Source organism: Phacochoerus africanus, chromosome 10 (genome assembly GCF_016906955.1).
Source record: "Phacochoerus africanus isolate WHEZ1 chromosome 10, ROS_Pafr_v1, whole genome shotgun sequence".
Taxonomy (NCBI): domain Eukaryota; kingdom Metazoa; phylum Chordata; class Mammalia; order Artiodactyla; family Suidae; genus Phacochoerus; species Phacochoerus africanus.
The window spans coordinates 33,394,286-33,414,160 of record NC_062553.1 but is presented as its reverse complement, the minus strand read 5'-3'; the positions used below and the strand labels follow the sequence as shown (position 1 = coordinate 33,414,160).

Sequence of the window (19,875 nt, the reverse complement as noted above, 5' to 3'; positions counted from 1 at the left end):
TCCAGAGGTGACAGGGATATCATCACAGACAAAAATATATATATATATATCGCAGGAGGCATCCCCCACTTTTTCCCAACTTGTCCCTACATCCTTTCCCTGTCAGCACCAGGACTACAGAGCAGCTAAGGGAAAGATACTCGTCTGGGAAGTGCTGGTGTTTGGAACATCTTGTGTTTATGAAATTCAAGAAAAACCCGTATTTCATTTTACTATGACAGTTGTACGTAGATTGACTCAGATGGACTTAGGAAATAATGGAAACGGTGTGCCCTGGGGATCTTCAGTGAGAAAGCGCAGCAGATAATGATTCCTCTGTATTCCTACGTTAATTAATTCAAATCATTAGGAAAATGGGACCAACATTAGCTTGCTTTGTGGTTCTGGGTAAGAATTTCTCACAGGCCCCGGTTGTTCCTGTCTCCAAACCATTGATTTGGTAATTTGCTCATTTTCAAAAAACCAGTTGTATATTCTGAGCAGCCTCTTCCTGGCTGAATTGAAGGCGACACGAGAGACTGGATGTCTGCCCACCCAGTTCCTCGAGGAGGATGCTTCCTCCTGCGTTTGAGTCCCTGCCGCCGCTGGAGAATATGTAATACCGAGCTCCACATCAGTGTTTAGGAGGCTTTCAATGGTGGTTTCACATCATTACCATGAGGGGCTTTGGTAAAAACCTTTGTCCACAGAACTGTTTAAATGGTATAATTACATCCCCCACCGCACTCTTCCTGCCTTTCCTGGGGTTTGTCTCTCTTTGATCCATGCCTCCACCCCAGCCCTGAAAGAGAGACTTATACCCAGATTGAACACTTCTCTGCCTCTCTCTCTAAGGCATCCTCCACAATGCTAGCTACCTCCCAAGGAGTTATTTGCCTGATGGAATGTATCAGAATCCCAAATCCCAAACCTCTACCCAGCGGCCAAGAGCAGTTTACCCAGCGCGGCAGCTTCCTCTTCTCACCTCCTTCCCTTTTAGTACCTTTGACCTTTGTCGGATGGCATGACCCTACTGGGAGACTGGGCCATTTCCTCAATTACAGTGTTTTATATCTATGCCCTCCCTGGAAAGCCCATATCTACATATCAGCAAAGCATGGACATTTTTTTTTTTGTCTGTTTCCCTGTCCATTATATTTAGCAAGAAGTATTGATTAAATGCATTTGCTTGGCTGCCTTCCACTAAGCTATTTTAGAAGACCTCTTTGACCATGTGTTTTTAATGATTTCACCTTCTCTCTGCCTTTACCCATTTTGGAAATATTACTTTGTGTTGGTTTGGTTCTAGACAAACAGATGGGTAAAGGTTGCATTCTAATCTAACCTAGGAGTTTAGAAATACCAGGGCTTTTTAGGTAAGAAGTGTCCAAGAGAGCTAGTGCCCCTGACATGGATGAATGCTAAATAGACGGATTGTATATAAAGGTAGTTTCTCTTTAGTCGCAGGCATACGTTCTTTACAACGTAGTACCGCCTGCAGTAGCCAAAGGAGTCGTTGATATATGTGTCACAGAGGGGTATATGGAATGTCCAGGGTTCCACTGAATCAGTAACACGTTGTCAGAAAAGAATACCCAGTGGTTTATCCGTGTAGCTATTATGGGAGTCCTAACTCACTCTTTTAAGAGTGTGCTAACATTGTCCATACTTGACATGGTCTTAATGCATTATTAAGAATGGCCTTGGGATGTTCTGTTAATTTGTAATTTTAGAGTGTGAACATTTGGAGAGTGTGAAAAGAGAGAAAGAATGAAACATTATTTGGCCATAAATTTGTAAATACCTCATGTCCTAAATGATGATGATGAGGTGGGGCCACACGCCACCCAAACAGCTAATAACGTATAATGTTAGTTTAGGATTCTTATATATATCCTCTTATTTGACATTTTAAGTTAACTGATAGTAGGCTTTAAAACTAAGTAGGTAAACGAAGGGTTTTTTTACACACCCTCCCAGGGAATATTTATCTGTTTTTAAAAATAGAAGTTGAGTTGATGGTGTTATAGCTGAAGAACATGCCAGCAGGATAAGTCCTTTGCGTTTTTTTTTTTTTTGTCATTAGTTATTTTCAACCTACTATTTATGAAGCACACATTTACATATAATGCTATTTTATGTAACTCTTCAATGTAATTTTATATCCTTTGTGGGAGCTTAGAGTCTAACATATATTGATATAGTCATCTCTGCAAAAAACATAGTAAGAGAGAAATGCCAAATCAGTTTGTAACTTTTAAGTTATTTTCTGCTCAGGAGTTGTATCAGGTTGGAAGCAGAAATTAAGAGATAAATAAAAACAGTCTAGGTTAATTACAGAAGTATTTGTCCTCCTATCCTCTATCAAGGGCTATATGCCACATGGGAAGAAATAATGCTATCTTTTCTCTTGTTGAGAAAAGACAGATTCCCAGATACTTTTTGTTTGTCTCTCTTTTTGTCTTTTTAGGGCTGCACGAGTGGCATGTGGAGGTTCCCGGGCTAGGGGTCCAGTCAGAGCTTTAGCCACTGGACTACACCACAGCTCATGACAATGCCGGATCCTTAATCCACTGAGCAAGGCCAGGGATCAAACCCGTGTCCTCATGGATGCTAGTCAGGTTCGTTAACCACTGAACCACAATGGGAACTCCCAGGTTCCCAGATACTTTTCATATAGAAGTAGTAGCTTATAGACTTGAGTGTTAACAAGCAAAAAGTAAATTGAAGTAGAATTGCCATTGGGAGGTTTCAAAAGGAAACCGAAAACCATCTCAATAATATACCGCTTGGTTACCACTGGTGTTGTGCAGTGATTGACAGGTTGCAGAGCATTCTTCTTGTGTTGACACCTGTGTTAGACCTGATGTCAGGAAAAGAACTCGTCTTTCTTGGATGTCACCTCTGAGCTAAGCATTGAATGGGACACTCGAGTTAGCACATCTTGTCCCTACAGCAACCCTACAAAAGAGTTATTAACCCTTGGAGTTCCCATCGTGGCGCAGTGGTTAACGAATCCAACTAGGAACCATGAGGTTGCGGGTTCGGTCCCTGCCCTTGCTCAGTGGGTTAATGATCCGGCGTTGCCGTGAGCTGTGGTGTAGGTCGCAGACGCAGCTCGGATCCCGTGTTGCTGTGGCTCTGGCATAGGCCGGTGGCTACAGCTCCGATTGGACCCCTAGCCTGGGAACCTCCATATGCCGCGAGAGCGGCCCAAGAAATAGCAAAAAAGACCAAAAAAAAAAAAAAAAGAGTTATTAACCCAATCTTATGAATGAGGAAAGTTTGACTCAGAAAAGTTAACCTGCTTAAAGAAAGACAGCCATAGGTGGGAGAACAACAGTTCAACCCAAACCATCCTGATACCATATTATTGTAGAGTTCGTCAAACTTCTAGAATTGGTCAAATGAAAAAATAAATCATGAGGTGGTAGATTGGAATACATAATGCTTCTGGCAAAAGATTTATCAATAGGACATGTAACCTGTGAATACCTTTTCATATAATGTAGGACATAATCCTTTCTAGAACACTGAGCCTATGTAGCCACCTGATCCAAAAGGATTTTGGAGTTTTTGGTATCTTTTCTTAAGTTAGTGGTTGAAACGATTCCTTATTCTCATTTGATTTTTTCCTTTCATCCCATTAAGGAATCTTAAAAAAATAAACATTTAATACTTCCCTTCTAAGGAGGGTGAAAAGTGTTTGACTAGCTTGTTTTCACCTTCTATTCTACCACCACCTAAAGTCGAAGTACACCTTGAGTTCGGAGCCATGGGCTGTGTTTCAGCTTCTGGTACTTCAGTTATTTACAACATGGCCTCATCATTTTCCTTCAGATGTTATCAGTGCCCAGAAGCATCACGTGAACCCTTATGGGCAGCCTTTCCCTTCTAACTAAAAATGCTCCACTATTTTATGGTTGCACATTCGTTTTATGTTGATGGCTGCTTTCTCTACTCTGATTGGTAGCTTGTGCATGTCAGCTGGTGCATTTATAAAGGGTTAGTCTACAGTAACTGAACCTCTAGCAAGTTGGCTAGTTTCATCAGAGTCCCCATCTTGACTCAACAAGATTCCTGTACATGTTCTGTAACCTTGTGTTGCATTTTGCCCTTTTGGTAGAAAGGAAGTGAAAAACAAGAGGCCTGTGATGCTGAAGTCAGAAGTATGGGCTTTGTGAAGTTCAGTCCATCTGACAGGGGTGAACGTTGTCTCTTCCAAAAGTGATTCATTATTAGCCCAAAGTGTATGCTTGACTGGTGGTGACCTCATGAAGGAGAAGAACACATCCAAAAACAATGGAACACATTGTTAAATAGTGTGCCTGAAAGTCAAAGTGTAATTCAGAATTTTGATACTTTTTTTTCCTTTCTGGGAATAGAATCCTCCTTATGACATAAGTTTATCATTTGACCAGCACACATTTAACAGATTCTCAGGAATAAATACAAATGCTACATGTTTATTTGCATTCAGACCCAAACACCAACATAGAGTTAGAACTAATTATGTGTGTATATGTATACTTTTTTCCTTTAACTTTTGCTCTTTGGCTTAGCCTTGCTGTTGACACCCTCCGGATGGAGGTGAGTGATCACACATTTTCTCCAGTCATTCTGAGACCTGCAACCCTGGAGGAGGGTGTGGAAGCCCCACCCTCTAGGTGTTACATCTTAGACTATCTGTAATCTTCGCCTGTCTCTGCTGGTTACACTGGATGAGACTCGTCTTCTAGTCAAAGGCAGGAGGCTTTTTATTTTCCTCTCCTTAGGGACATTCCTACATTTTCGACTAGGGTGTTCCCTGGATATGTTCCTAAGTAAGACAGTCTGTTCCTGTAAACCCCTGAAAGGAACCAGGAAGAAAAACCAAAGGCCAGAAGCTCAAAAGGGCCATTTTTATGCAGGTGCTTTCTGCAGATTACATTTGGGGCCATCAAAAACATAGTTCTTAGGTGGCCTAACATGTTCTTTCCACATCTGGCCTCTGGGTTCCTTAGACTGTTCCAAGCAGGGTTTTTGCCAAAAGGAAAATGACATCTTTCATGCAAGGATACTTTCCAAACATCTCAAGGCTTTCAGTTTAGTTCACTACAAAACTGGGTCAGATATCATTGTCTAGGGTGCCCTCTGTGACTTATCAAGGGTTGACTTGGCAGAGGTCATGTAAAAGTAATGAAAAAGGTTTCCATAAAGCTGCCAGTCTCTGATGTCTTAAAAATTGTTAATTTCATTGGAGGGTATGTTGGGGCTCGAGGCAAGCCACCCCAAAATATGCCAGACTGGCATACTGACTTTTTTGCATTAAAGTTGCTTAAGAATCAGCCAGTACAAGAACATTCTGACCCTCCTTTGTCTTTAGAAACCAAGAAAGAAATCTCTCCTTTGAAAGGTACCCTCCCTGTGCCAGGAGGTAGAGAGACATCCTTATCACTAGAGATACACGGGCTTCAGAGCCAAGAACCTATTTCAACAAAGCTTGTTACTTCCTCACTTATCTACCCCACCCCCCAAGCTTAGACTTCTTTTCTTTACCTTGTCAATTCTTTACAAATTTGTTTCTTTGTTAAAAAAAATATATATGTATATATATATATATATATGTATATGTATATAAACACTTCCTGCTTTGGCCACTTCCTTTGTTCCCATTTCTATAAGACTGCCATATGTACGAATTAAATTGGGGGGAGGGTTCATGTTACTCTGTCTTCTGCCAATTAATTATTAGACAAGCAAAGAATTCAAGAAGAGGAGGGTGGGAAAGTTCCCCCTCTTCGATAGGTACTACATGAATATATTACCTGTTTTGCCAGGAGCCTCCCTGAAGATTCAAGTAGTAGAGGGATGGATTGGAAGTTCAGGCTTAGCAGATGCAAACTATTATATATAGGATGGATCAACAACAGGGTGCTACTGTATAGCACAGGGGAACTAGATTCAATATCCCGCGATAAACAATAAAGGAAAAGAATAGGAAAAAATATATATATGCATACAGACCTGAATCACTTTGTACAGCAGACATTAACACAACCCTGCAAAACAACTACCCTTCAGTAAAATAATTTTAAAAAAAAAGGATTCAAACAGAACTTTCCTAAGACCCACTGGTCAGACTTATCTTTGTGAGGAATTCTACTTGACCTAATTATCTGCCACCCATCTTTCTTTCCTTTTTTTTTTTTTTCTTCTCCTCCAGGCATGGTTCTTATAAACCGAATACATATTGTTTTCTTCTCCTTATTCCACTGTTATATAACCTGACTTGATCTCTAAGGAGCTAGACTGAGTGTTGATTCTACTGTAGTCTTTAGACAATTTTGAGATGGAAGGAGATGTTGGATCGTAACCACTGCTTTGTTCTCCATTTCCTCTATAATACAATGAGCACACAAACATTTAATTTATTGCTGTAATTAAGAGTACCTAAGATTACACAACAGTTTTACAGGCCGCAAAAAACAATCCTCAGACTGGTCTCACAAGAAAACCATTGTAACTTCCCGTAAGGTAGTCTCCAGTCACTAATAATGTGGTTCTTTCATTACCAAGCTTGTATTGATTTTGTCTCTTTATCAAGGGCTTCAATCCTGAAGGGAAATAGAGTTAGAAACAGATAAGCAGTTAATTATACCGAATGCTACACCGTGTAAGGATAAACAAGTATTTAGAGAATCCAAAAGATGGAGCTTTTCATGTCATCTGGAGGACTCAGGAAAAAGAGGGTCGGGGGGACATTTCTCGGTTCATTTATTTGTTCATTGCTTTAGCGTGTAGTCTTAAAGGAAAAGCACAGCGACAATGGAGGAGAATAAAGATGCCAGGGAGAAGTGGGAGGAACAGAGGTGAGAAAAGAAGACAGGTCTTCCCCTGACTCAGGAATTAGGGAGGATTAGGAAAAGGGAAGTTTTGAGGTCAGAGAGGAACGTTCAAGTTCTTTCTGAAAACGAATGTTCTCAGTAAAGCAGGTCGATGTTTGCAGCAGGAAGGGGGCCAAATTTGGACTCTCAGGTGGAGGAGCAAAGGTCTGGAGGAGCGTCTTGAAACAGTGCAATTGCCGAGGGGTGGGTAAGAGACTAGATCAGCAGCAGTGAGCACCCGTGTGCAAGAGGAGAGCTGGAGTGGAGCCTGTCCTGGGGCAGGTGAGGTCCTTCCCTTCTTGTGGCAGCAGGATGAGGAACGTGTTGGCTGTGGGCTGAATTGTGACTTGGCAAAGCCAGGAAGCGTGGGGCAGCTCATAAGCACCCCTGACGAGCCCTTGGCTGTGGGAGGCCTCGGGTGGGGAGCAGAGAAATGAATGCTGGACCACCAGTGTCCACGTGGGATGCAGGCTGTGGGAGGCTCAGGCAAAGCCCGATTCACTTCCCTGCGGCTCCCTCCCGTGCCGGGGGCCCCCCTGATAAGGCGCCTGAGCCCCAGCCTTCCCCCCCCACACCCCCTTGCTTGTCTGTCTCCCCAAACTGCCTTTACTTCGGACTCTCCCTGATTGTAGCAACAGATGCTCCTTTTCTTTCAGCTCACAAGACTTTGTAGCACACGGAGATAGAGAGCTTTTATTTTGTTGTACTCTGTGGTCTTTTACCCTTTTTCTGAGTTAGCTTCACATTTATATATTTTCACTTTCACATATCACTAAGTTTAAATGTTTAAACATTTCCCCCTTCAGTAGCCAAAAAAGAAAACAAAGCAACAGCTAATGTAGTAATAAATTTATTTCTAGCTACAGGAGATAAGCTTCAATGCAACATGGCCATAAAGTATGGCTCCCAGGCTTGGGGGAGAAGCCATAAACTTTCATAAATGAAAGAATTTTAAAATACTCCTGGCAGTATAAATAAGGGTAAAATATAACGTGTAACTGGCAACACACAGCCGACAACAGAGCTGCTTACAAAAGAAAATTGTAAACTAAAATAGGAAAAGGTTTTCAGCTTTTCTGTTGTTGCTACCTTGCACCCTAGGTGAGCTGACTGGAGAATTCACTGGGGGAAGATTTGACCTCACCTTCTGAAATGTGATATCTGTTACATCTCCTGGCACCTTTTGATTTGCTGAAGATCTGTGATAATCACCCAGGAAACCCAGGGGTCCTGATGCCATGAATAAGTTCTCAAAACACCTAAGGTGTTAGAAAACACCCTCAGAAGGAGGCAGAGTGGCATACACAGGACTGGGTGCCACAGGCTGGTTAATAAGGAGGCTTGCACAGCTCAGGGGTTCGAGTGCAGCTGATCTATAAAGAAATGTGACGTTCTCCTGACGTGCATCTCATGTTTCATTTGTTTTCAGATCAGGAGTGACTTGGGCACAAGCTCAAAAAAACAGATGGATGGGTGGATGGATGGATGGATGGATGGAAGGAAGGAAGGAAGGAAGGAAGCTTGGATAGATGGATTTATGGATGGATGGTTAGGTGGTTGGATGGATGTTTGGGAAGATAGGTAAGTAGATGGCAGGTAGGCAAGAAGGCAAATAGATACACAGATACACACACGCATTTTAGTGGGCAATGCTGTAGTTTGAAAGACTGTTGAGTTAATAGGGGTTATTCTCTAGAAAATTAAGGAGCATGAAACAGAACACCGACTCCTCTCTTTGGCAGCCTCTCTCCCTCTCTCTCTCTCTCTCTCTGTTTCGTCAGAAGTGATAATGTGAGGGAAATCAGAATTTATCAGTGCTTTCATTCCATTAGCATGTCTTTCCCAGGTATGTGTAATTGCAGGCTCTGTATTTGTGGACCCGATTCAACATTGTCTTTCTCCTTCACGTAACTCTTGCTAGCATGGAGTGAGTCTGGGAGGGCTTAGGAAGGTAAGACTGGTTTAAAAGATAGTGGAGTATCCTCAGACAGAAAGGGCAGTCTCAAGAGAGGGGATAAAGAAGCCAAGATTTTGAAGGGAAGGAGAGTTCCTGTTGTGGCGCAGAGGTAACAAATCTGACTAGCATCCATGAGGATGTGGGTTCGATCCCTGACCTCGCTCAGTGGGTTAAGGATCCAGCATTGCCGTGAGTTGTGGTGTGGGTCACAGACGTGGCTCAGATCCCATGTGGCTGTGGCTGTGGTATAGACCAGCAGCTACAGCTCTGATTCGACCCCTAGCCTGGGAACCCCCATGTGCTGCAGGTGCAGCCCTAAAAAGACGAAAAAAAAAAAAAAAAAAAGAAAGATTTTGAAGGGAAATGTGAACAAAAGTTAGTTGGGCTCAGATTTTGGATTTTATTATGTAAGCTGTAGGAAGCCACTGAAAGAAATTTTAGAGCAAGAAGAGACTTGATTTGTGTTTCAAATTTGTTTTGTAAAGAGAAGTCTGTGTTGGCGGTAAAGATGAGATGAAAGACAGATGACGAGGGCTCCAGGGAGACAGAAGAGGGAATGGTGTGGGGATTCCACTATAATTTGCTATGCCTGGTGCTCTTGGTTTTGTTTTTGCTGGGCTATGTAGCGAAAGGCAAGCTAGCACAGAAATTTAATTCTGAGTTTGGTGTCACTACTCAGGAGCCATGTGTTTGTAGGCAAAGAATTTAAACGCTCATGCTTATCATCTGCAGAATGGGGACAAGAGTTGTGCCTCCTCCTCAGGGTTGTTCGTGTTAAGAAGTGTGTTAACCATCTGTGTGTGTCGCTCTTAGAACCACAACTGGTGTGTGGCACATGCTAAATATTGTTTTATTTTTATTTTTTTTATCAGTGCATAACTCGCTCATTTGCTCATTTCATTTATGGGAATTTAGTTTTAAGACAATCCAGGGCAACCTACTACAGATAGCCATTGTTAAATTGTGCTTCAGAATTTTACTGACATTTTTCACTTCTTCTTAAAGTCCTCTTGGGCCAAAAATGTTCAGCAGGAAATAAGAGGGTGACGCCTGTAAATTAAAACAGCTCTTTCCCCCCCCGATGTAACGTGTGAACAGAAAATACTGCAAAGAATGCTGCTATGTGGTGGTCCCTTTGTGTCACTGTGTGTAACAAGGAACAGGGGAAGTGTTACATGAAGTTCCAGTGTTGGGAAGGCTGGGCAGTCTTACTTTACGGTACAACATGGTTCTGTTGTTTTGATAAACAGATTCTGAAATTTCAGAACATACTGTGTCCCACATTTGAAATATGAATACAGAAACACCTTCAAAAGTCCCCAGTATAAAATCTTAATTACTTCTGCTTTTGCTTCTGTCTTTCTGAAGATAGGTCAAATAACTGTGCCACTTTCTTAAATTAGAACAATAATCATATCTCCCTTGACTATAACAAAAGTTAGTATGTATTGTTTTATTATAGGTATATTTTATTATATAACTATAGCCTTGTATTCATTATATAAATAGCTGCAGGCTCAGATCCTAGCACTCAGAACAGAACTCTAATAGCAGGGCAGTTGTTTCTTATATTTCCCTGTACAGAGCCCATGTTCTGTTTCTTCACACTGCTAGGGCTCTGTTGAAATAAAAAGCTGGACCCCTTTGGTTATAGGGAGAGGCTATAGGATTTGAGGAGAAAAATTAAATATCTTGAAATGTTTTTTCTCTTTGAAGAACTGGGAAGGTAGTTCTTGACAGAGGGAAACAAATACAACCCTTCTGTATAGTTGAAGTGAACAAAGCTTTCCTTGACACTAAAGGTTTTTACTGTGCCTGAAAGTGAACTCTTCATTGATGGGAGAGGTTCTTTTATTCAGTCCATCAAGATTGCTAGGCCTCTTGTCACCATCCCCAGCTGAAATGCAACATCATGAAATCATGATTAAAAATACAGATGTCGGAGTTTCCGTCCATGGCTCAGTGGTTAAGGAATCCGACTAGGAACCATGAGGTTGCGGGTTCGATCCCTGGCCTTGCTCAGTGGGTTAAGGATCCGGCGTTGCCATGAGCTGCGGCTCGGATCTTGTGTTGCTGTGGCTCTGGTGTAGGCCGGCATCTACAGCTCCGATTAGACCCCTAGCCTGGGAACCTCCATATGCCATGGGTGCTGTCCTAAAAGGACAAAGGACAAAAAAAAAAAATTAATTACAAATAAAAATACAGATGTCAATTCGTGAAATAGCAAGTAACCCTCCTTTGGGTTACTGGGAATTAAGTTTCAATCTCATTGAATACTTCTGAAAGAATACCCATAAATTATTTAAATTGTATTTCCCAATTTTTCCCCTTGATTGATAGCTAAGCAATTTTGACTAGTTCAGTGTTGTTATGCTTTAACAAGATAATATACTGAAAAAAAATTTTTTTTTCTTTTTGCCTTTTCTAGGGCCGCTCCTGTGGCATATGGAGATTCCCAGGCTAGGGGTCTAATCAGAGGCGCAGCCTCTGGTCTACGCCAGAGCCACAGCAATGCGGGATCCGAGCCGCATCTGCAACCTACACCACAGCCCATGGCAACGCCCGATCCTTAACCCACTGAGCAAGGCCAGGGATCGAACCCGCAACCTCATGATTCCTAGTCAGATTCGTTAACCACTGAGCCACGACGGGAACTCCGATAATATACTGAAAATATTTTTGCAAGATTGTGATTGTGTGGTTGGAATAATGAACAAAGGTGGCAGGGCAACAAGTGATGTATAATCTAGTTGCAACCCTCCTGGGAAGAGAGATAGGACTTTAAGGGGGTTGCTTACTTTTTTTTTGATAACATTTGTCCAGTCTTCTTTGAGAGGCTTTTGTGAGACTCAAATGAGTGAAGGTGTGTGAAAGCAATCTGAAACATAAAAAGCGCTGAAAATAACTAAAAGTAGTTGCTGCACATCCTTAAGGCATCTTAGTAGAACAAATGGGAGTAAATGTTGAGGGCATTTTTGTTTAATTTTACAGGGAACAAGGGAAACTCTCAGTCGTCACTGTACTACCCTTGGTGATGCCCTTCGGAAGGAGAATGACTTTGCTCTTATCATTGATGGGAAAACCCTCAAGTATGCCTTAACTTTTGGAGTACGACAGTATTTCCTGGACTTAGCCTTGTCGTGCAAAGCTGTAATTTGCTGCAGGTAAGTTCTCCATAATATTGTCAGATTTTAGTACAGAACAGCTTGATCCTCAGCTCTGGATTTTTAAAGTTCCTTGAAGTTATTTTATCCAAAATTTGTAAATGTCAAGTTTATTTGTTCATTCATTCATTCAAGACTCAGGGTTTACAAACTGGGATTGAATTTACTAGCAGAGTTTTGAAAGTGAGTCCTAACAATCAGTAATGTTTATTGTTCATGATTTGAATAAGTAGTTTCTTGCCTTTTTCTGTGTTTGAAATTTTTTACCTGCATTTCTATCGAGGGGTTCTTCGGTAAAGGTTTTGTTTTCTGTAATTCAGTCTTTGATTCTGTTGCTTCAACTTCTTTTGGGGGAACGCGTGATGGGGGACACTAAGAGAATCATTTTCCAAATAGCTGAACATTTTTCTGAAGGTTGTTTATTGGGCGTCCAGTCTTCTGCCCTCGAATTTGTAATATTGCCTGGATCCTAAATTAAAATCTGTTTTGCATTATCAAGGCCTACTCCACAGAATTGCATTTTTGTGAACCATTTAGCTCTAATTCTGGCTGTACTTCTTGTCAAAGAATCTTACCCATGTCTTTGTCTAAATTGTTTTAACCATGTCTTCCTCAAATTTAAAGTATATTTATGACTATGCCCAGTCTCTTCCCTTTGGTCACCATGAAACACAAGGATTTTCCTCTTTGCCACCCACTTACTGAATCTTCCTAGCTGGTCAGACTAGGTCTAGGGTAGCAGTTCCTCAAATTGCTTTCAGTTCATGGGAAATGAAATGTTAGCCGGGTTTCTGAGGGTTTCTCAGAATCTGTGCTTATAACATTATCTTTGAAACTGTACTATTCGCTTTTTTTTTTCTTTTTTTGTCTTTTTGGGGCCACATCCTCAGCATACAGAGGTCCCCAGGCTAGGGGTCTAATCGGAGCTGTAGCCGCCAGCCTACGCCACAGCCACAGCAATTCGGGATCCGAGCTATGTCTGCAGCCTACACCACAGCTCACAGCAACGCAAGATCCTTAACCCACTGAGTAAGGCCAGAGATCAAGCCTGCGTCCTCATGGATGCTAGTCAGACTCATTTCCACTGAGCCATGATGGGAACTCCACTATTTGCTTTTATTTTGTTCTTTTAACGTATTTTTTTAATAGAAGAATCTCATTTTTCTCTTCAGATACATTTCTTTTTTCTTTTTTTCTTATTTTTGTCTTTTTGCCATTGCTTGGGCCGCTCCCGCGGCATATGGAGGTTCCCAGGCTAGGGGTCGAATGGGAGCTGTAGCCACCGGCCTACGCCAGAGCCACAGCAACACGGGATCCGAGCCTCGTCTGCAACCTACACCACAGCTCACGCAACGCCAGATTGTTAACCCACTGAGCAAGGCCAGGAATCAAACCCGCAACCTCATGGTTCTTAGTCAGATTCGTTAACCACTGCGCCATGACGGGAACTCCCAGATACATTTCTTAATAAAAGAATCTTCATAAAAATTTTTTTGGTTCAGGCTTCACTTGCTTAAAAATCCTGTAAATGATATTATCTCCAAACCTTTAAGTCATGCCTTATAGATATTTCCTAAATTTCAGTTGAAATATACTTTGTGAAATATAACTTAAACCATTCTTAATAAGTATCCTTGATAAGTATCATTTCAGCCTATAAAACTATAATACACTCAGAGCATTAAGAGTTGCTTATTATTCCTAAGAATCTAATTATTTCAGTCATTTAATTTTTCTTCTCTGCAGCATGTATTAATAAATACTATTAGTATAAAGCTTTTAGGCAGTATGTTGCACAGATACTAAATATTAGTAATAATCAGACTCTGCTAGACCATGAAGAAAAAATTGGAAATTATTTTATCTTGACTGTCTCCTTTTAAAAGCAAGAGGATACTCCTGTTTTTTGTTGTTCTTTTTTTTAAATCATTTTTTACCAAGACTTTATTGATACAGAAATGCTCATGATATAAAAAGAAAAACCAGACAGGCATGATATGAATAAGATGATTCCAAATTTATTTTTAAAAAGAAAAGGAAAGAAGACTATATACATAAACACGTAGCAAACAATGAAGTGCTGTACAGCAGAAAAAAATATTTATATAAATAAATGATTTTAAAAAGAAATAAACTAAATAAACTATAATATAAAGAAATACAAGAAAATAAAAACGACTTGTAATTCTGTTACCCAGAGATAAACTGCTGTTAAGATTTAGTATATTTTATTTATTTATTTATTTTTTTAAATCTTCTTTTCCAGTGACTTTTCTTGGTTCTTTGCTAATCTCTTGGTCAAGTCTTAGTAGCATTTATCTCTGACACTCTCCCTTGGGGAAAGTCTTGTGCCAGCCTTGGTTGTTTAATCCCTTTCATTAATGGGATCACAGGATCAACCCGAGATTGCTCAAAAGCACATTAACTGATATGACTGTGGCCTCCTATTTGGAAACAGAACACAGAGCAGTTTAGATAAAATGGCCAGTGTTCCTAGAGCTGGCATCTGTTCTGTGCCTACTGTGTGCTGGGCAGCGACGCTGCAGCACGAAGATGAGTAAGACGTCCTGCCTGCTCTCCTTCGTGTTTCTTCTGCCTTTTGTTCTAAGCACAAGCACGGTTGGTTTGAAAGATGTGGGAGGCCGATTTTTCTCGCAGCTGAGCTTCATTCTTAGAGCATTGCTTAACGCGGTACCTCCCACCATTCTTCAAAAAGTTGAACCACAAAATTAAACAATAGCAGAGGGAGAGAGAAACTAGAAAGCAGAGTCAAGGGAGGAAAAAAACAAAATATGCTCTGCGCTTGTGAAATTGCCTCCTGAGATCCTCGTTCTGGATGCTCACAAGTCACATGGCCCTCAGGGCTCCGCCGGGTCCCAGGCCCATGGGAGGGACTCACACTCCGCCTGCACGTGCAGCTCAGCCCTGACACTGAGCTTATAAAGATGTGTGTGGCCCTTTCCTCCCTGCGACCTGTTTTATGCATGTTTGAGGACCAGGAAGGTCCCTGTGCAGACACTGCATTTTATTTAGAGCTTTAGGGTGTTTTTTTAAGCAAAATAGCTTTCCTCTGCTTTTTTCTTCTAATTACCTTCGTAGTCTCTCTTTTCCCTTAAGGACTGTGGTTGAACTTCCGGTCTGGCTTTGAGAATTCATCTAAGCCCATAATTACATCAGGGCCACTGCCCGATTTATGTCTGTGCACCTTCTTGGACTGATGCCTCTTGGCATTTAAACCATCGGCACCGACCATCTTCTTGTCATTTAGCTTTCTGGCCTCAGAGCATAATTGCCATGATAATGCTTCTATCACTGGTGAGGGATAAGGTGGACGATTCCGTAGATCCTTCTTTACAGTTAAATGCAAGCGGTCATCACTCTTGGTTTTTCAGATGATTGCAATCTCCTAGCCTCAGGAAATTCTCTATTTTACTCCATTATGAGAAACAGTGCAGATAAATACTGAATATTATTTCCAAATACAGTAGGGCACTGTTTCCCAACTTCGTTTATGTTCATGCGGGCTTTCTGGGTTGTCCCCCCTCAAACTACTTTACAATTTAGTTCTTGTCAGTCCACACGAGAAGATAATTCAGAGTCTGCTCTTCCTCTGCAGTCTTCCCTCCGCTAGGGCGGAAATAGGGGGAGAGCCTCCTCTTAAAGGATGATAATGACACTCTGGACATTAGTCCCATCTTCAGGATGACATCAGCCACTTTCTTCCCTGACATTATCAGAGTGCAGGGCAGGAGGCAGTTTTTAGTGTGTGCCTAATTGACACACAGTGAGGAAGTTGAGCGTTTTCCCTGGAGTCTGCAGTCGCACTGAAAGAAACAGTTGTTCCCTGTCACTTGGCATTACATCTCTTATTCAGCCATCATTTTCTGAAGGGAATACTCAGAGACAGAAATAATCCCGGCCCCCAAATTATTCGGGGCTTCGGAGTCCTGGTTTTGGTTTACAAAGTGAAGGTTGCGTGTTAGACCTCAAATAATTTGTCCAAGGACGTAAAACCCAAGAAGTAAAGTGAAAGCTGTTTTGATCAGTCTATCAAGTACTGCGTTTTCGTAGATACTGGGCAGGTTTGTTTTGACCACTGTAGGAATTTACTTGTATAACCTGAGTCGTTTAATAGGAAACTTGCGTCACATCTTAAGGGCGTTTCTGATGTTTTTCTGGTGAGAAACATAAACTAACCCTTTTGTGGTCCTTCTATTCCCTTCTTTAAGTACAGGGATTCTTACCGTTTGGTGGGATCATGGATACTTTTGAAGAACAAATGAAAGCTGTTGGACCAGTTTTACACAAACATGTGAAATTGGATATACAACTTTAGGGATTTCACAGACTCCCTCTAACTCCTTATAGGCAGAGCAGGGGAGAGTTTTGCTCCAGGACTCAAGGAGATTTGTGTACACAGCTCAAATCAAGAACTATTCTGCAAACTGACGGTGCCAGATAAATAACTTCTTATCTCAGTTGCCAATATTTTATGCCTTATGGCCCTACGGCTTGTATAATGGATATAATGGTGCTCTAGCTGGAGATTCGTGAAATCCTTATTCTAACTTTATCCTTTTGGATAAACTTTGGCACTTTGGATACCTAATGGAATCTCTCTGGCCTTGGTGTTGTGACCTGTAAAATGAAGAACTAGGTGCATAGCAGTGATTCAAATCCTCCAGGGAGCCTGGATGACTATGGCAGTTAAGATAGGAGTTTCAGGGGGTTCCCGTCATGGCTCAGCAATAACAAACCCAGCTCATATCCATGAGGATGTGAGTTCGATCTGTGGCCTTCCTCAGTGGGTTAAGGATCTGGCATTGCCGTGAGCTGTGGTCTAGGTCGCAGATGTGGCTTGGATCCCACATTGCTGTGGCTGAGGTATAGGCCAGCCACTGCAGCTCTGATTTGACCCCTAGCCTGGGAACCTCCATATGCCATGGAGAAAAAGACAAAAGACCAAAAAAAAAAAAAAAAGATTGGAGCATCTCTGGCATAGAAAGGTGGGAAATCCATGCACACATGCACCCTTGCTAGGTCAGCTCCTTCCAGCTTGGAGGCTCCAGGGCCAGGGGACCTCTCCTTGCCTTTTCAGCTTTGGGATGAACCCTCCTTCTGTTGGCCACTCTGTGCTGGGAAGAGTCTGTCCACTTGTTGGATCAGCTTAATTCAGGGAAGCATATGTTCTACCTCTCACAATATTCCCTCCAGAAGAGAGTGGGAATGGTGCAGTGGAGTATGGCTGTGTGTTAAGAGAGTGTGGTTTCCGAGCTCCTCGGCATTCACATAACCCAGCCTTTCAAAGAAGTTTCCATTTTTTCTGTAGTTGTCAGTTTAGTTTAAACATATTTTGAAACTTATGTTCTATGACAGTTGGTTGAAAATTGGCCTCGAGCCTCCAAGCTTTTAGACTGTCTAGTAATCACCGTTCTTCTGCATAATTTATGGACTCATGTCTTCAGAAAAGCAGAAGTTCAATTGAAGTAAGCATTTTTTCCCTACTTGCAACATCTCTAATCAAAGTTGAACCCTCTTTTAGGCCATTTCCCCCCCAAAGTGCATAAAAAAACACTTGACTCCAGTGAGTGTTGTCACTCGGGAGTGGCATTCCAGGCAGAACCTTTCACCTTCGTCTGATCGAGGGGCCGTCCAAGAAGGGGTCTAAAGGGACACCTCGAATACCTTCTGTCATAGCATGAGGATGTTAAGTAAAGGGTCAAGTCAGTTCTGCTTCTTGAGTCTTTGGGGAGTATCTTAAACCTGAAGGATTTCGCTAAATAAATGTTCTACTTAGAGGGTAGTCATAAAGCACAAATGAAGCTGATACATGCTCCGCAGACATTCCTTTCAAGAAAAAAAGTTGCGGAACACCGTTGGATGCCAAGCAGATGTTTGGCTTTAAGACTTACAAACGCTTAATGAATGTCAACCCTATATTTGCTTCCAAGAAAATATGAATAAATGTTGGAAATGTTGAGAGACTATTTCTTTCATACATATATGGCTAAAAGAGGACGCACTGAATCAGTTTTACAGCTTCATAAAATGCCCATATTTTGCTTTGCTATAATAGTAAGTTGCTCAGCCTTGTCCATCGCATTTGCTCTTCTACCTCTACGGAGGAGTGTTAAAAGAGCAACGTGGCCATGTCACAGCCTCATAGCCAAGTATGATGTCATCATCGAGGGAGTCCATACTGGGCAATAAAATACCCAAAAATATATGAGAAATCTAAATGCTCTAGAAGGCTGCTGTCATTCAACGTTATATAGCTTTAGATGTGACTCCGTTTACCTAAACCACCATCATACACACACACACACACACACAAATTAGAACTGCAGATTATGTAATTCTGATAAAAGAGAGTTCGACTGTACTGGAAAGTACATCAAGCAGACGTGTAAAGCTCGGTGTGTTTTCACCAAGGAAACATGCTCCCTTATCCAGCACCCAAACGTGACCATCATCTCAGAAGCCCCATCATGCTTTGTTTATTTTATTATCCTCCCAAGGTTAACGGCTATCTTGGTTCTGTCACCGTCCCTCTTAAGTCATATCTTCTTCATTTCAGTCTTTTTCTGTTTTGTATCTTGCTCACCTGGAATAAGCATATGTCTTCCATAACTACAATCAGACTCTTTTGCACTTGTAGCAAAAAGCAAGGCCTTTAGTGGAAGAGCTCTGCAGCCTTCCACTAAAGGCCTCCTTAGAGCTTTACATAAATCACTAGATCCACATTCTAATATGTTCTTCCATCAAATACAGATCCATCTAGTAGATGGCTTATAGTCTCCTTCAGTTCTTCAGCGATAGCATGAAAGGACTTCATTTGCTGATTTGCCAAGGACATGACCTTTGGAACCTATGGCATTTCTCTGATCTGTCAGACTTGGGACCTGGTTGGGGGGAAAGGGGAACAGATTTAGTTTGGTGTAACTGGTTCTCCTTGAGCCCTTGATGGTTTCTAGTGATTACTTTCTTATTAACAAACCTATCTGAGAGATTCCTACTTAGGGCAAATCAAAGGTTTGGTGTCTTGAGCCAGGCTAGAGTGCCCGGAGTTGAAATGAGGTAGAATAGTAGGTCATGGCTGTCTAGAAGCTGTAGGGCATGGAGTGAAGTGGAAAGAGAGACACTATCCTCGGGGAAAGATGGTCTTGGAAAACAAAGGCTTTTTGCCAAGAGAGCGGTGAGAGAAATGAACGTAAAATGATGGACTTTATATTGAGGCATGAAAGAAGTGGTTGTTCCAGATAGCCTGTTTCCAAGAGGGAGCATGTTATAGTGTGCAGGGGTGGGCACACTTTTTCTGTAAAGTGCCAGGTCGTAAATAGTTCAGGTTTTGCGGGCCATACAGTCTCTGTCACAACTACTTAACTCTGACAGTGTAGCTTGAAAGCAGCTCCAGACAGTGTGTAAAAGAACGGGTGTGGCTATGAACACACAAGATTTTATGAAAAATAGGATGCTGCTGGGATTTGGCCCTGGGACCATCATCGGCCAGTCGCTATTGTGGAGTGTCTGTGGCTCATGAATGAGCAATAGAGGGAATCAGTTTCTGACAGACCTTCTCCCAGAATATTGATGGAGTTCACTCTAGACTCCCTGCTCTGTACTATGCAGATTCTTTCCTTTCTTTTCTTGAAAACTAAGGTATTTGTCCATCTCTTCCTCACCTGGCATGTTACCCTACCTCCATGATTCCTCAAAAATGACTGGTGTTCTTTCTGTGGGGACAGCTACACAGTCTGGGGTCTCCATTAAGTGCGTCTGTGCGCTTGGATCTAAGAAAATCCTTTAAAACATGGATATTTCCTGAAGTCAATTTGTTTTCTTTTTTTTAATTACTTAATGAATTTTTTTACATGTATAGTTGTACAACAATCATCACAACCAGATTTTT

The 19,875-nt window shown here is 41.7% G+C and overlaps 1 protein-coding gene across 8 annotated transcripts in view; it reads left to right on the top strand.

The window, feature by feature from the left end:
• ATP8A1 (ATPase phospholipid transporting 8A1) overlaps positions 1–19,875 on the top strand; it is a 252,441-nt gene that overhangs the window by 158,112 nt on the left and 74,454 nt on the right. For all 8 annotated transcript variants that reach the window (XR_007137501.1, XM_047798800.1, XM_047798799.1 and 5 more), the window contains one exon: positions 11,794–11,966. Coding sequence is in view for 7 of the 8 variants with exons in the window: in XM_047798800.1 (XP_047654756.1) it covers positions 11,794–11,966 (173 nt within the window). In the remaining variant the exon portion in view is untranslated. The remainder of the gene's footprint in view (positions 1–11,793; positions 11,967–19,875) is intronic.